The sequence below is a fragment of the Anolis sagrei genome, chromosome 5 (genome assembly GCF_037176765.1).
Source record: "Anolis sagrei isolate rAnoSag1 chromosome 5, rAnoSag1.mat, whole genome shotgun sequence".
NCBI lineage: Eukaryota > Metazoa > Chordata > Lepidosauria > Squamata > Dactyloidae > Anolis > Anolis sagrei.
This window is the reverse complement of record NC_090025.1, coordinates 157,751,431-157,769,550: the sequence shown is the minus strand read 5'-3', so window position 1 is coordinate 157,769,550 and position 18,120 is coordinate 157,751,431. Positions and strand designations below refer to the sequence as shown.

The 18,120-nt window shown below is 39.8% G+C and overlaps 1 protein-coding gene and 1 pseudogene across 7 annotated transcripts in view; one reads left to right on the top strand and one right to left on the bottom strand.

Moving 5' to 3' along the window:
* Positions 1-5,617, top strand: part of LOC132776054 (sodium-coupled monocarboxylate transporter 1-like) — a 39,365-nt pseudogene extending 33,748 nt beyond the window's left edge.
* Positions 5,618-10,808: 5,191 nt separating this feature from the next.
* Positions 10,809-18,120, bottom strand: part of ANO4 (anoctamin 4) — a 118,108-nt gene continuing 110,796 nt past the window's right edge. For 6 of the 7 annotated variants that reach the window (XM_067469143.1, XM_067469145.1, XM_067469146.1 and 3 more), the window contains 4 exons: positions 15,299-15,418; positions 14,820-14,925; positions 13,694-13,894; positions 10,809-11,435 (listed from right to left, as the gene is read on the bottom strand). In XM_067469143.1, coding sequence (XP_067325244.1) covers positions 13,703-13,894; positions 14,820-14,925; positions 15,299-15,418 — 418 coding nt within the window. In that variant the 3' untranslated portion in view covers positions 10,809-11,435; positions 13,694-13,702. The remainder of the gene's footprint in view (positions 11,436-13,693; positions 13,895-14,819; positions 14,926-15,298; positions 15,419-18,120) is intronic. The other variant, XM_067469144.1, reaches the window with a different exon arrangement.

Below are 18,120 nucleotides of genomic sequence, written 5' to 3'. Positions count from 1 at the left end.
GTGCGGGACTCCCCTTCTACCCCCCCCACCTACCCGGGTGATTACTACGGATTCTTCCCTTATGGGGTGGGGAGCTCACACGTAGGGCCTCGTCGCCCAAGGCATTTGGGTAGGAGAGGAAAGCACCCTGCACATAAACGTCTTAGAACTCCTTGCGGTGGAAGGGGCTTTGATGTCCTTTGAAAGGGTTATAAGGGGACGAGTGGTACAAATTCTCACTGACAACACCACGGTGATGTACTACCTCTACAAACAGGGGGGCACCCATTCTCTTCCACTACTGAACTTGACCATTCGAATCTGGGACTGGTGCCTAGAACGGGGTATACACCTTCTGGCAACGCACCTCCCAGGGGAGCAGAACCTGTTGGTGGACTTACTCAGCAGGAGCCCGTTGACCCACTGGTCTCTCAACCAGTGGGAGACCCTGAGACTTTTACAAGCATGGGGGACTCCAGAGGTGGATCTGTTTGCGACCTGGGCCAACACGAAGTGCACTCTATTTTGCGCACGGACTCGGGCCTCAGCCGGGACAGGTTGTCTGGGGGATGCCTTCAAGACTGGTCGAGCTGCCCCTCATACGTGTTTCCACCCTTTCCTCTTCTCCTGAGGTTGGTGGCCAAGATCCAAAAAGAGGGTGCTCGGTGCATTTTGGTAACCCCCTGGTGGCCCCGGCAACCATGGTTTTCCCCTCTGCACCAGATGGCGGGAGGGATGTTCTTTCGTTTTCTGGACAGAGTGGACCATCTGATGTTGCAGGGCGACCAGGTCTTGTACCCAGAAGTCCACAAGCTGTGACTAACAGTGTGGAGGATTAGACCATCCCCTTAGCTCCAATTGAGACGCTGTCCGCTCCTGTGTTAGCGATCCTCGAGGCTGCCCATAGGGCCTCGACGAGAAGATCTTATGTTTATAAATGGTCGAGGTTTAGTTCTTTTGTCCGCTCTAAGGGTCTCGACCCCATCAGGGTTCCAACACCTGTTGTTCTGGATTTCTTGGTGTCATTGTCGGAGGCGGGCTTATCCCACTCCTCTTTGAAATGTTATGTAGCTGCCCTTTTGTGGTTTCGGCAAAAGTCAGGTTTACCATCATATTTTGCTGATCCGTTAGTTAAGACCTTTCTAAGAGGGTTTTGCTAATGTTAGACCTCCGGTGGCCCCGATCGCCCCAGCATGGAGCCTGGAGGTTGTGTTGTCCGCTCTCTCGAAACCTCCTTTTGAACCCTTAGCCAGGATTGACCTCTCTTTCTTGTCATGGAAGACCACCTTCCTTGTGGCAATAACGTCAGCTAGACATTCCAGTGAGCGTTCTCTGCATCTACTCGATGTGCGCAGAGCGCTTGCTTTCTATGTGGATAGAATGACTCCCATTAGAAAGATGCCTAGACTGTTTGTAAAATATCGTAAGGATGCATTAGGCCTTCCGTTGTCGTTCCAGAGGTTTTCGTCCTGGATAGTTTTGGTTATCCGGTTGTGTTATTGCCTGGCAGGCAGGGACTTACTCTTGCAGGTTAGGGGCCACTCCACGAGAGCTGTGGCAACATCTACGGCCTTCATGAAAGGAGTGGCTCTGGATGCCATCTGCCGGCGGCTGTTTGGTCGTCTCCCGTGACCTTTGTGTCGCTTTATAAGGTGGACGCAGTTTCTGAAAGGGATATGGAATTTGGTAGAACGGTGCTATCTTCGGTGGTGGCATGATCCCGCCAGCCGAGGTTATTAGCTCGTTAATCTACCAAATGTACAATTCACAGTGACTACGACAGGAAATTATAAGTTGCTTACATGTAACTGTAGTTTCCTGAGTAGTCACCTGTGAATTCGTACATACCCGCCCTTCCTCCCCTCGAGTATCATGCCACGCCTTCTAGCTGTTTTTGCGGCTGAAGAGAACTGTCGGCTAGTCCTGCCCATGGGCTATATATACTTGGGAGGAGGGGGGGCGGGCCTAGATGAGGGCTAAATTGTTCTTTTACTTTCTAGAAGGTTCCAGAAGTTGCACTGCGTAGGCGCAGAGTTACCAAATGTACAAATTCACAGGTGACTACTTAGGAAACTACTGTTACTGGTAAGCAACTTATAATTCTTTAATAATGTTGCTTTTAAAAGTTTGCATTCATAGCCTACATTTTCACTCTAGAGTTCCTTTTCCAGTATATTCTCAAATGTGCACACATGGTTGGAAAGCATCCATTTCCTTCAAAAAATTAGATCCAGAGCCCAGTTTTTTTAGATTTGTTTCTTTTGTCATTAAACAAAACTTCACAATGTTTTTGTTTCTCAGGGTGCATTTACTGGGCTCGTTTGTGGATTCACTCTTGTATTGTGGATTGGGGTTGGCTCTCACACATACCCTCCACCGTCTTATAGAACACTGCCATTGCCTCTTTCTACTCATGGTTGCAGAAAAATCAATGTCACAACAGCTTCACCAACAACAACTACTATGCCTCTTCCACCTACTCCAAGGTATGCACAACAAAGCTTTTGCATAATTGCTGAATTTTTATATTCTTTAGTTTGTTTTTTATATTACTTCATTTGCTTTAGTTCTTGTAAAGCTTTTCTTTTTTATTAATTTTTAGTATCCTATTTTTGGTCTCTTTGCTCTGTCATTTGGAAACCAAAGTATGGCACAAGCAGTAAACAAATATACAATAGAATATGGGTCTTGTGATGTCTTGGCCTAGCAGTTTCCCTCCTCTGTTTTACTTCCTTGTTTTGTTCTCTCTTTGGAGGGTTTTTCCATTTGTGCATAGTTTTAGTGGTGGAGCTTAAAACCCCCTAGAAGCCTGGCTCTGTTGGGTTAGCCCTCTTTCCCTCAGAACTTGTCTGAAAGGCTTTTCCCTCCTTTTTTTGGTCTATGCCAGAATTTTAGAGAAAGCCAGAAATAGTTTGTACCAGAGTTTTAGAGGAGAAGGCCAGAAATTGTCTGGGTTCCTTGGCCTGGCAATCTAAACAGGCATTCTATAGCACGTATTTACCAATGATACATACCTCATAGACCTTCATAGCTGTATTTACCATCATCATAGCTTAGTACTTGCCACTATAACCCAGAGTGCTTTACCGTTGTAGCTTGTACCTTTACCATTTAATTATTATAGTTCTGTACTTTACCAATTTAGTTCTGTATTATATTAATAGTCAAGTACCTTACTGAAGACAATTATAGTCAAGCATTTTACCTTGTTTTATGAATATATCCAAGTGTTTATTACCAGTGTTACCAAATTCAGTCAACAAACTTCATCTTTGTAATATTTTATTTTGATTTGCCTTTCAAGAATTCTGACTGAAGTTATCTTTGCCTTTTGTTTCCAGTAAACTTATTTGGTTAACTTTAATCCTGTCTCAAGAGTCTTTATTTTTAAAGAACTGAAGTGCATCAGAGGGTATACTAATAGCCACTGGGAATAGCCAGATGTATAGTTTTTCCTTCACCCCACTGTGCCATCACAGGTCTAGATATGTTTTTATTAACTAATAGTAATTTATTTGTTTGAAAAAGGATTTGATCTTCAGTATATGAATTATTAAAGGTTACATTTCAAAATTACTAGAGCCAGATCAATATTAATGCAATTTCTGTGGTTTGATATTCAAAGAAATCCATCAATTTGCTTAAGACAATGATTCCCACAGCCCACAGGCTGAGAACTACTAGTTTAAGGTGACACCAAATTTCAGCCAAAGAAAAAGAAGACAAATGTGTATCTACTTTATTTATACTGTACATAATATTGCTGAATTGTTTGGTAAATTTGCCTAAACAACTAGTGCTACACTTCCTATAAGTTCATAGTTTGGGGATTCTACTGTATTCAGTATTGTCTGTTTAAAAACCGATGTTAGGAGTGCACTTCTGTCACTTTTGGTTGGTGACGTCTTTTACAAGAAAAGAATATTTGCATCCAAACTGACAGTAGGAAAAGGACAATGTGAGGCTCTGTCTTTGAATATGACTTGGGAATATTAGTTGATGTCACTCATTTGATCTTTATGAGGGCTAGACAGTTGAGTCATGTCATTTCAATTCTGCACTAACTGCTGGAGGTTTTTGAAGGCACTATTCTTTATTTTTAGGCGCTCTCCTCCCCCAAATTCTGGGCACTGGGGCCTTTGTCAAGCTCGCTGTAGGCTGCATATTATTTCTCATCCTTGATATTGGTTGCATTACGTTTTAACTACTTTGCATATATCATTGGAATATAACATTAAACTTTTCCCCCCCTTCCAGACCAGCTCTTCAAGAATATTGGTACTCCTTGTCGTATCTTTACTTCAGTACATTAGGAACTTTGGTCACATTTTTTGTGGGAACAGTAATCAGCTTAGCGACAGGTAACATTTTCTAATTTCAGTTTAAATGTAGACATTTCTATTTATCATTTGTTCACATTTCTGTTGCTGTATGCTCTAATATTGTTTTGGAAGGTAGCCTCATGGGATCTGAGGTGTTCAAAAGGCTGCATCTTAATTCTTCTTTGTTGTCTCTTTCTTGTTAAATGCACTCTGTACTTAGGGAGTAATTCATTCATACATTCCACCATTCTTTTCCTGTAGCAGGGGAGATAAATTATGCATTTGTAGTCACAATTTTGATACTATTTCCATGTCTGTAAAATTCATACATTAGAGAAAATATATTAAAAACACATTAATTTCTTTGTGTAAAGGGGAAACATGTTTTGCAGTTCCATGTGGAATTAAGATAGGATGAGAATACTGGTGGGATTCGGTGAAATTCAGTACCAACAAGACAGTTGGATCTTCACATTCCAAATCCAGGCTGGTTAGTTGGATTCTGTTTAGCTGTTTGCTCCAGTCAGTTCCAGAAATGTGGCTGGATCCTTCTCTGTGCATTTATTAGTTAAAGGAGCACATTCCTGCCTTTTGGAAACTGTTTTATATTCCTAGCTGGGAGGAAGTGCCTGTCCATTTATAATATTGTGCTTTGTCCCATGCAATTCAGACTCTTGGCCAAGACCAATGACTATCCAGAGCAATTTCGACATTCAGTGTATGGCTCATAGTTTCAGAGGATATTGGGAGAATATCCCTCCAAATGAGGAGTGAATAAGCAGCTGGTTCATTGCCTGAACTGCATCCATCTTAATGAAATGCATAATATAGGACTTACAGTTCATTCAATTTTTTTAGGAGGATTACAGCAAGAAGTAGATCGTAAACTTCTGTTTGGTAAAGAGGATTTTTTAGACAACTTTATATACTGGAGATCTAAATGGGTAGGTATAGTTTTGAAAATATTTCATATTGTTCCTAGAACTGTTTTTAAAATGGGAGGGCTCAAGATTATCAGGGAAGTCATTATGATTTTCATCTCATTTTAAATGGGTTTTTAGAGAATAATAAAAACACAAAATATACACCATAGATATTTCCCATTAAATCTAACATTGTTTTTGCACTTAAACTTATTGATTTCAGTAGACAAAAAAAAACCCCAAATAACACTTATAACCCTATGACATTTATAACCATTGTGGTTACAGGTACAACTATACGATAGGATGCATGCTCCAAAGCAGGTGGCACCTAAAGAAGAGATAGTGGAAGAGGTAGCGGAAGAGATAGCGGAATAATCTCCATCGATGTAGAGAGTACTCTAATTCTGTGGGTTATATAGAGAAGAACTATACTACAAGGACAAAAAACTAAGAAAACAGCATGGAATGCTGTGGTATACAAAGTATAGAAATGTTTAATTTTTACTAATTGAAATTTGAAAAGCAAAGTCCATGTTTTATAAATGATCTAATTTTAAAACTATTCTGTAGCAAGTTGATAACCAGAAGATAAGAAGTTGTGTAAATTCAAGTCGGTGGTAATAAACAATCCAATAAGTCAAATATTTAAATGCTTACTATTCATGTAATTCCCCAATTTACCAATGTAATATTTATGTAATATTTTATTTGACCCTTTCTTACGTTTGAATAAAAAAGAACTTCTGTGAATGCATTGAAAATGCTAATTTTTTAAAAAGTTTATCAATATCAAAGTGCCATTTTGTACATTTCAGCAGGTAGCATTATTCCATACTGGCATCCAACTTATGTATGACTCATAGTTAAGAATGGGGATGAGACAAGGGAGTGGAGAATAATCTACCCCTAGGAAAGGAAATTAATTTCTGGAGGAAAGTTATCATTGGGGAAAGGTACTTCTTTTGAAACTTTTATCACTAATCCTTGTTTCCACAACAAGTCACATTTTTCAAAATCCCATTATTACAGGGACAGAAAGTGAGGAGAAATCTTATGAACAGGGGCAGAGGCAGCAAAACAAACACACAAGGGAGTTAACTCTTATTCTCTCCAATGCACACACACACACACACGCATATATATATATATATACATACACACACGCACACACACAACCACGCACACATATATACACACACACATATATATATACACACACACCATATATATATTTGGCTGGAGTTAACACTTTAAAAAGGTGACTGCTCCAACTTGCATGCAAATTCAACTTAAGAACAAACTTGGGGACTGCCTGTACCAAGATACAGCATAAATCCAAAGGGTAATTAATAAAATAATCTGTTATCCTTTGTATTGCAAATGTGAAGTCATAGGTAAGTTGTTTTAAATGAAAAGCATTGTGTCAGTTGGAAATCTCTTTTGTCAGAGTTTCGTTAACAGACCTAGGCCTGTAATACGAGTCAATGAAATTGCAAGCATGATTAACACTTTCTAAAATAAATATCAAAATATATCATCAATGCTTAAAAACAAAAGCTAGAGACTGATGCATGAATGCTAGCAATAAAACTGGATATTCCCCATTAAAGCTCCACTGTCTTCCAAGTTTTGGTGAAAAAGAGAACAGCTCAGATCGAATCACTACATAAAAAGCATTGTATCTTCTGCCTGCTTGATGTGTCTCAAAATGACACAGAAGGCAAGGTCTTTGGCACTCTTTAAATCTAAGTTGGGAGAAAATGCTTCCCAAGGTGGTCCTGTTCTAATTATTTCAGTCATTTAGATGATCTTAGTCATTCAGATGATCTGTTCCTCAGCTTTCACACGGATCACAATATCCTCTCTAATTGCCTCCATTTGTATCTATTTTGAGCATGAGTTGACCAGTGGTGGCCCCCCGACTCTGGAACTCTCTCTCCAAGGACATCAGACAAGCCCCAACATTGGCAATCTCTAGGAAGAGCCTGAAGACGTGGCTGTTCCAGTGTGCCTTTCCAGAATAGGAAACTCCTGGCATCATGTCCCAAATGCACTTTGTTAGTTTTAGGATTGTCTGCACATTGCACCTACCTCCAAAAAACCTCTACATATCACCTGTCAAGTCCAGCACTTTTAAAATTTGTCCATTACATTTGGCCCGGCCTTTAGGTTTTAAATACGTCATGGTGTCATTGTTTTTAGTGTTTTATTGTTTGCTTGATGTTTTATTATTTGCTTATGAGTTTTATTGTTGTATTTGTATGCTGTTGTTGTTGTTGGCCTTGGCCTTGTAAGCCGCATTGAGTCCTTTGGGAGATTTTGCAGGGTATAAATAAAGTTAATAATAATAATAATAATAATAATAATAATAATAATTGTAAGACCATGTTAATCTGTCACATTATATGCCATACGGAATGAATCCGACCATTGGGTGGGAGGATGACCAAGAGGTCTCATCCATCCCTGTGGGTACCATGGTGTTGTGGCATTGCTCCAGCACCCGTATCTGTTCTGTGCATCACATGGCTTGCAAAGCAATGTTGGAGTTGGGCAACATGGCGTAGAGCAGTGGTTCTCAACCTGGGGTCCCCAGATGTTTTTGGCCTACAACTCCCAGAAATCCTAACAGCTGGTAAACTGGCTGGGATTTCTGGGAGTTGTAGGCCAAAAACATCTGGGGACCCCAGGTTGAGAACCACTGGCGTAGAGGATCTTTCACTTTTGATATTTTTCAAACATCCTCATCTGTTGAGTTGAACAATTGAGCTTGTGGAGATATACTTTCAGTTGAATCTGCAGTGGCTTTAATAGAATTGTAAGCAGCCCATCCTGATTTTCTGTATCAGTTCAATTCTGGCTTCAGTTCATTCCTTGATGTTAACAGCCTTCCAATGTAGATGTATTATTCTACATTTTTGAGGTCAACACCATCTACAGTCACTGCTGCACCATCTGCAAAGTTGGTACTGCAATCGTATCCTTGGCCTCATCGTGGCATGGGGGTGACAACGGTCAATCCAGCTAACATGGAGAGACATAGAATTAAGTACGATGTAATCAGACTGAGTGAAATGCAAAGGAAAGATCCCCTGCAATGCATACGAACAATGTACCATTATATACTTAGAAGAAAAAATGGCTGACTCAATATCCAGTGGAGTAGATTTTATCGTGGCCCCACAATTCAAGCATTGTGTCGTTGACATATGCTTCAATCAAAAGTTCATCTCAACCAGAATAGCATCAAGTTGGACCAACTGTTGAACTTTTATTTATTTAGTATCAAAAGCATTGCATAAATTAGTATAAAACCAATAAAAATAGAAGGAATACAGGTTGCTAAATATCTTTTGACCAAAAACGGGCAACAGCAATGGCATTGTCTGTAGCCTCCAACATTCTTCCTCTGTACATGAGGCAGGGCATAGTGGACAAGCATACAGACGTGGAGTTGTCTGTTCTGTTTCAGTCACATAAGGTGTGGGATTCTTTTAGGTAGTGCCATTTTGCCAGGTTGTCTTTTGATCTGCCCACTCCGCTTCTGAGTCTGTTCAGGGACTTCCACATTGCCCATTCTTGGTTTGCTCCTGTAGGAACACCCTCGTGGGGAGCCATCCAGTTGGGATTTCCTGGCCTAGTTGCCCAGAGGGATACCCTTGCTGTTGCTGGAGGGATGCCAAGAGGAGTGGTAGTTCTCATAAAACTTTTCTTTGATTTGAGTCGACTGGGAGAAGGCTGGTAGCCATGTAGTGGGTGGCTTTCACAGTGTTCAATCTTATTTCTCTCACATTTAGCAGCAACTTCGCGTCACACATCGGGGGGGGGGGGGGGTGGGCAATGCCAGCTAGCTTGTAGAGTTTATCAACAGGTGTAGGTTTAAGACATCCCGTGATTATTCTGCATGCTTCATTCAATGCTGTGTTCACCTGCTTTGCATGGGCAGACCTATGCCAAACAGGGCAGGCATACTCGGCAGTTGAGTAAGACAAGGCTAGATGTTCTTACTAATTTTGGGTCTGCACCCCATGTTTTGCCAGTAAGTTTCTGCATGATGTTATTGTGTGCAGCTACTTTGTTCTTGGTGTTCAAGCAGTGTTTCCTATATGCTAGTGTTCGATCTAAGGTGGCACTGAGATATTTAGGATGGAAACAATGTTCAAGCTCTTGACCTTCCCAGGTGACTTTCAATTTCCTGTTATAGTTGAACTGAGAATCCCCATGACAACTATAGAGTGAGGAGAAAAGGGCGGGCTGCTCTAACGGTCAGTTAGGAGTTAGCTCGTGAATGTCCGTTGCTGCCTGCGTGCGCGCAGGAAATATCACATGTGTGAATTCACAGGCTACCACTCGGGAAACTATGTTTACAGGTAGGTAAGGTAGGTAGTCCCCTGACATTATGTCCAGTCATGTCTGACTCTGGGGTGTGGTGCTCATCTCCATTTCTAAGCCGAAGAGCCAGCGTTGTCCGTAGACACTTCCAAGGTCATGTGGCCGGCATGACTGCATGAAACGCCGTTACCTTCCAGCCGGAGCGGTACCTATTGATCTACTCACATTTGCATGTTTTCGAACTGCTAGGTTGGCAGAAGCTAGGGCTGACAGCGGAAGCTCACGCCGCTCCCCGGAATCGAACCTGCGACCTTTCGATCAACAAGCTTAGCAGCTCAGTGCTTTAACCCACTGCGCCACCGGGCAACCTATATTTTTCGCACTTTGCTTGACATTGACGAAGACTACTAACAACTGAACGGCCACAACCCATGCCTCTTGCCATGCCACAAGAAGGCTGTTGAAAGAAATTAGATATTTGTTTGAGAAAAGAAGAAACGACAATCGATTATTTCCTGAATTTCACAAAATACCCAGGACATGCAGAGAAGTAGTAAATCATGATCACAAGGATGAGAAGTCACAATTGCTCTCCACATCTGAATTCAAAAGGAATCTCAGAAAGACTGCTAGTGATATGGCTGAGTATAGATCAACAATCCTGTGTTTAAAGACCAGTGAAGGCAACCGAGTCACTTCCAAATTTCTCAGTGAGCAGGAGATGTGATTGTTTTACATCGACCTATTTCGCAGTGCTCTACCACAACAGCCTCACCCTCCTTCTCCATCCAGTACCACCCTTTTTCTCATCTGACATTCATTCAGCCATTGAAAACATGCCAGCCAGAAAGGCTCCAGGTCAGGATGGTATCAGTGCAGAACTTTTAAAAACGTACAGAATTCCTCTTTACAAAGAACTTGCCCACCGGGTTGTTGTAGGTTTTTTTGGGCTATATGGCCATGTTTTAGAGGCATTTTCTCCTGATGTTTTGCCTGCATCTATAGATGCAGGCGAAACGTCAGGAGAAAATGCCTCTAGAACATGGCCATATAGCCCGAAAAAACCTATAACAACCCAGTGATTCCAGCCATGAAAGCCTTTGACAATACATTCAACTTGCCCACCACTTCTCTGGTTATCTAGCAGATGGCCGTGCCAAGTATTAGGACTGAAAAAGCAATGCCAACACTATTTCACAATTATTTTATAAAATAATTTACTAAGATACAAAAGACAAGAATGTCATCCTTAATTTATATTTAAAGTTTATTGTTTCACATTATAGAAGCGCTAAACATGGCTTTACATTAATGATATTTTTAAAGTGTGAAAATTTAACATTCTTCACCATAGGTTTATTTTATTTTTTGCTATTTACAAATAAACAATCTCTATATACTTTATATATATTATACATATATATGATATAACATCTCCCCTCAAAATACAACCAAAAACATGATATCTTTTGTAAACAGTGTGTCTGATGTATATGAGACCTTGGTAGGAGATGATATTGTAATAGCCATTGCTAAAGTATTCCAATTTGTTATGTATATTTAGTATTTGAAGAGTTGAAAAAGTGACATGAACATAATGCAAAAGGGTAGTAAACAGGCTGAAAAATAGTCCACAGTATACAAGTTTTTTTTATTTTAAAAACTGGACTAACATGCTTTTTTGTGTCTAGAATGGTCTATGAATAGCAATCATATACTAGATTGCAAAAATGATTTCACAGTTGTTAACTCCTTGAAATGTTCTCTCCTGTTTGCTATTTCATATTGTGGCATGCATTGAGATTGCATTTTTCATACTCTTGAAGATAGTGTTCTTGATGAACTGGAATAAGCAAACAGAATATAGATTTGATACCTGCAGTATATGAAACAACGACAAAATTAGCACACAGACAGGGAAATAATACATGCATTCATACAGATTAGCAGAATATTCCATTATGCACACAAGCCAAGTGAAATTAACTGAAATTGAGCATTTGTAACTGTAACCAAAATCACATTTTTTTTGTCACAGGAAGACTACTATGTGATTTTATGTATTTTTATATAACACAAGACTAAGAAAATCTGCACTTTAGAAAAAGCGTTTTTTATTTAATTATTTTTTAACTTTTCAAAACTTTTATCTATCTGTTTTACCTGTATCTATAAGCTGCTGTGAGTCTTAGATTGGGAAGGATATGCATAATTATTGTCATTTCTAAAAATTAATGGCCAATCTAGACTAGGTGCCTCAAATCCTATCCTTTAAGGGGAGACAGAGCATACAGATTTGCCCAGGTAGAACTCTGCTCCATCTCTCATCTTGCAAGACTGACCTTCCTCCTGTTAAGGGTCCTTCATCTTGTGGCCAGCGGATTCTTGGAGGAGGCAAGTATCTGGCTCTGTCCCTATAGCTGGTTGCACAACCATGATATTATCCTCCAAGGCCCCTGAGAGTATCTGGAGGATGCCTGTGTCATTGTGCATCTAGCTATATGGATAGAGTTGGATGCTTTTTGGGCTCACCTAGACATTAGATAGCCATGTTGGGGAAAACCCTGCAAGAACATGGTGTCCTGAAGCTATCATTGTGTGATGGAGGTGATGAAATTCTCCCTCTGCCACTACCCTAAAAAGGATGCCACCAATAAGGTGCAAGTTTATGTCTGTCCTGAAAATGGCAGAATGACATCTTAATACCTCCTATTTGTCTATGAAGTGGGATTGCAGGTGTCTTATAGGCATTGTGGAGAGGAAGGGTGAGCTAGACTAGGATTTTAAAAACTTTTTTCCACTTGCGACCCCTTTCTGCCTGATACATTTTTTATGTGATCTCAAGTATATAGGTATATAAAACAGATATAAAAATCAAACATTTACTGATAATAAATCAGTACCTGCAAGGCTTGTTTTAAGGGCTTATGCAGAAAGGAAAAAAAGACCCTAGAAGTATTGAGAGTCTGTGTTGTTGTTTTTTTTAAAAAAAACAACAACCTGCATATCAATTGATTTACATCCACATTCTTTTTGCTGTTGTTGAATAACATAGGTTTGCCCTCACTCCCCACTCCTTGTGTTCTTCCTTCCTCTTATCATGTGCCACATCTAGACTTTTTATGCAGTCAGCCCTCTGTTGTATCCACAGGTTCTGCATTTTGCAGATTCAACTGGCTGTGGGACATGCACTCTCCTTGCCCTACTTGGTGGTCTTGTGAGTGTACGGCCTTTTCAACTTGCCTCCCTCACTGCAAAAAGCCTTCCCCCCCCCCCAGACCCCTTCTGTGAAAAGCTTTTTTCCCTCCCTTTCCTTGCTGCCCAATACCTTTTCCCACACTTTCCTCACCCCCATAAGCCTTTTATCCTCACCTCCCTTGCTGCCCAGATCCTTTTCTCCTTGCCTTGCTTGCTTCCAAAACCCTATTTCCCTCCAACCACTCAGGGTGTTTTGATTGTACTTTTCCTGCATGACAGAAGGGAGTTGAACTGGGTGGCCCCTGGGGTTTCTTTTTAAAATTATTATTATTATTATTATTATTATTATTATTATTATTATTATTAGAAACACAACAAGATGAGTCCACAGCAGACACTCTGCTGGCTGTTGTATTGGATCACGCATCGATTATTATTATTATTATTATTATTATTATTATTAAAAAGACTGGGTGGCCATCTGTTGGGAGTGCTTTGAGCTTTTCCTGCATGGCTGAAGGGGGTTGGACTGGATGGCCCCTGGGGTCTTCCACTTAAATACTGTTAAGTTTATGTTGGTCAAAAAGTTTTCCCATCTCTGATATATATATACATTATATATAATATATAAACATTTATTGGGGCTCCATGAAAAACTGTTACTTGAAAAAGGGTTTCGTGGCTGAAAAAGTTTGAGAATTGTTTTATATTACAATTCTCTAAGCACCAATAGTTCAAAGACACTGTGTGTGTAAGCTATTCTCCTGGTTTCTCCAATGTATGTTTCCAGTATGAAGACACAATGGGGAAACAGGAATGCAAATTAAAGACCACTATGTCTGGACTCTTGTCAAATTTTACAAATGGGGCAAGGTGATAGCACAATAAAACTCGTGAAAGTACATTACAGATCTAATCTAATTCATAATGGCTCACCCAGTTTGGTTATGGCCATTCATTGTGATAAGACTTTCCATTCTTTTTCCTTTCTTTCCGTTCTTTCTGAAGTCGCTCTAGTTCGGCTTCATACATCATTTCCTGGATCAGATATTTCTCTCTTCTCATACGATCCCTCAAATCTTTGGGAAGGTCTGGGATTAAATAGGAAATCAAGTGTTTTATGCAAAACACGAGGTGCTGTAAAAAAGTTGTTAAAATGCATACATTAAGAATTGGAGTGTAACACGAAACTTTAAAATAATATAAAAGTGCAGATTACAGTTCTCTTTATGAATACATTCTGATATTCTTTTGCTAATTTTCAATTTAATATCTGCAACGCCTACATGTTTCTAAGCGACAAAGGGCAGGTATTAACCAGTCCTGCTAATTAGTGTCCATTCATTTCCATAAAAACGGTATATGTATGTATATAAGGGGGGGAATGGGATCATGTTCCCAGCTGTCACAATAAGCCTGGGGCCATGCTTACTGGAATTTCCCTTTGAATCCCTGTTGGGGTCAAAGAGGGAGAGGGAGAACCTGCTCTGCTTCACCAGTTGGAGGCCCTTTTAGAGTTTTTGGGGAGAACCCATTAAACCACTGTCTGGATCAGGGGATATGCCTTCCTTAGGTGACAGGAGGAATTTATGTGATTTAGCTGTATCTCCTGCCACTCGTACATTATTCCGCAGCATGTAATCTGGGGTCATGTACAGTACAGCTGGTGAACTGGGCAGCAAATGGATCCACCCCATATACCAGGATGAGCAACTATGGGAGGCTAGGGGACCACGTTGGTCTCTCGGGCGGCCTTGAAGGTCTGCATCCTCCCAGACCTGACCACCCCCCACAAAAATCTACAAATGTTTTTGCCCCCAATATCATCTATGGGGCATTGGAGTATATGAACCATGAGATAGGGGAACATAATGCAGAAGTAGACAGACTGAAAAATAGTCTGTGGCATATAACGTTTTATTTCAAAATTTGGAATAACATTTTTTTCTAGAATGTTCTATAAGGAGTAATCTTATAGCACATACGTTATGAAAACAACAGATAGTTTTGAGATGTCACACAGTGAAATTCTGCGTGATAGTGTTTCAGTTCTAAAACTTACCTCAAAAACAATAATAAAAGCCAGCCGCGCAGCTAAGACATGCCAGAATTGTAGCGTGTATCCATAGCGCATTGGAGAATGAGGAGGGTCACGATAATCCCTGTACCTAAAAAATCAATTGGGAGGTCAATTTTGTCTGTTGTAATGCAATGCAGCTAAGCTCCGCATAATTGGAAATGCCCTCCTTCCATCCCAACTGCCATTGCTAGGGCCACAAAGGGAGAGCAAAACAGGCATAAGATCTGAAGAGGGGACATCCTGATTTGTAACACAAACTACCAGAAAGCTAGCTTTCTTCACTGATCAATTCACCTGGCGTGTCAAGATGATTTGTTATTCAAACAAGTATTTTTAAATGTTTTGTAAGAAGATGTATCAATCTAATGCTACAGTATTTTGATGCAATTTACTGTTTTCAAGAAACTCTACAATGCCTTGAGGGGGAATAAGTTGGCTTATTAATACTCTCATGAATGTACCTGCAGTATTTTAATGGTGAGCCAGAGAATTCACTTCCATTTGATGATGGTTCCGAACGGCGTTCAAAGTCAGACACTAAAAATACTGATAGGCTTGCATTGACATAACCAACCATACACCTGAGAAACAAGAATTTATCAAGTCAGAACACTCCGCTTTCTTACTATCATAAGTCCTGGTGAAATCTCATGATAATCTTAATTATGTGGATTATGAAATAATATTGAACACTGGGAAGAGCTCCTAATCCTCTATTCCTGGTTGTAAACTTATGGTTGATATGGAAACCACCTGTCATTAGCTGTTTTGTACACATCATTTGTGAACATTTGAGTAAATAGCTTCTTCCAAACATGATTAGCTTTATCTGAACATTATTTTCTGAAATTTATATTACGTATATTGTCTGAAAAGCACTCGGAGATAGAAGTTCATGTTTATAAAAGTACTCATTTCAATTTTCATTTTCCCACTTGAAGGGGATGATACTTATTTTTAAAGCTCTTTTACAATATTTAGTTATAGATTTATTTCATAAAACAAATGTCAATAGAAACTATATATTTTGAGAGCATGGTTTGGTATGTAGGGATATGCCAGCTAGCAGTCATACAGTTACTTAAGCCTTAATTGAACTAAAATACTTTATATGTGTTGGCAGTTTAATTTTATGTTATTATCGTTTTTATGTCTATGGAATGTTTTTATTTTATGTCCAGTACTTCGGAGTGCTTTGTGAGCTGCCTCGAGTCCCTTCAAGGAGATGATAGCAGGGTAAAAATAAAAGTCATTATTATTTATTATTATTACTGTGGACAATCACACTTTTTTTGGTTTCAATGAGACACATATTGGGTGGTATCCAAATGTTTTAAAGTAGTTCAACTGCAATCAGTAAGGCCTGTGTTCACTATTACCACTTTAAGTGCAAACTATTGTGTGTTTCAGTTCATTACTCCTGAATTATGAGAACTATTTTTGAACTAGTATAACAAATAGATATAAACTGAATGTTCCTTATGGTATGTAAGGAACATTCAGTTTATATCTATTTGTTATACTAGTTCATTCCATTGTTTTTGCAATTCCGGTTGCTTGTTCTATTGGGCCATTACCTCCTCCTCTCAATCCCCCTTTAAACTGTTGCAACAATGGCCATTTCCTGGCCAGTAGAGAGCAGCAGCCACCTATGTTGTTATGGGTGGGTGCACAGCAGGCTACACTAGGAGATCCTGGAGGATAGCTCACTGTGTGTTAGCCATAAGAACATAGTTGGATGCTGCTCTGATGTTCCTGTTCTATTGACCAGTAAAAGTCCATGATGGGGAGGAACTGTAATAACTTAAAATGAGAGTTGTGGAGATGCAGCATTTTTTCAAACGAAGCAGAGTGTTTAAGGATCAGGACATGGTATCCCCCAAGATGCTTATTTATAAAGCTTTTGTCCTTCCAACTCTATTGTACGACTGAAACATGGACCATCTACAAACACCATTCTCAACTTCTAGAAGGATTCCATCAGTGTTGCCTTCAAAATATCCTGCACATCTCTTTGGTAGACAGGTAGACAGACACCAGCGTTCTGGAAGAAACAAAGACCTCCAGCACTGATGTGATGGTTCTCTGTCATCAACTTTGCTGGGCTGGCCATGTTGTCTGAATGTGCAGTCACCATCTCCCAAAGCAGCTACTTTACTTTCAACTCAAGAATGGAAAACATTATGTTGGTGGACAAAGAGTTTTCAAGATGGGCTTAAAGCTAACCTAAAAAATGCAGTATGAACAGAGAACTGGGAAGTCATGGCCCTTGAGCTTGGTAATTGGAAGTCAGCTGTTGCCAATGGTGCTATGAATTTTGAAGAAGCACGAATACAGGATGAAAGGAAGAAATGTGCGGAGAGGAAGCAAATCCTTGTCATGACTGCTTTCCATCTGGAAAGCTATGTCCTCAATGTGAAAGACCATGTGCATCCAGAATAGGTCTTCACAGTCACTTACAGACTCACTTCCAAGACTCTACTTTTGGAAGACAGTTGTACTTGGCTATGAGTGATGACATATGAGGAGGTGAAGGGAAGATGTGCCATAGTTCCACCTTTGTAGTACTTAGTGATATGTTTCCCAGTTGAGGATCCATACACTCATCCCAAAATGTTTTTCTCTTGTTTTCATCATTTTTCCATAAAAGGAATTTTGCTTTAGGTATGGCTGTTTGTTTTGTGGAATACCTCCAACTGTGAGCATACATTGCTCAAATTGAAGTCTAGACAGTCAGCATTCTAGTCAGGAATGTCTTAGTGACAATATGTTTTTGTTTGGCAAAGAAGATGCAGCTAATAATAAAAACTGATAATGTTGGGTCAAATGTACTTCAATTGGCTATATTTCAAAGACCAAGGATCAAGATACTTTAAAGGCACAGTAAATCACATTTTGACTATCTTGGTTCTGAAATACATAATGCCAGCTCTTTCTCAGTGAAAAGCTGTCTACTCCCAGCATAAGAACGTGTTGATACTAACAGATCATATTGAAAAACTGGGCAATACAAACTTCTATTCCCATTGGGTTGGCAGGGAAGGAAAAAGAAAGCAAATAAGCAAACAAACAAGTTTGAATGCCATATAGTTATGCATGATGTTTGCAAGGACAGACAGAAGCCCAACTGTTTAAACCAGATGTGGCTAATTCTATATTGATGGAAGAGGTTTACACACATTATGAAAATGGAAAATTTATCTCCTCTTTAACATGTACTGAATGTTACATCCATGACAGGCTAATGAGTTTGTAGTTCTGCACCAACAACCTGTAATTTGAA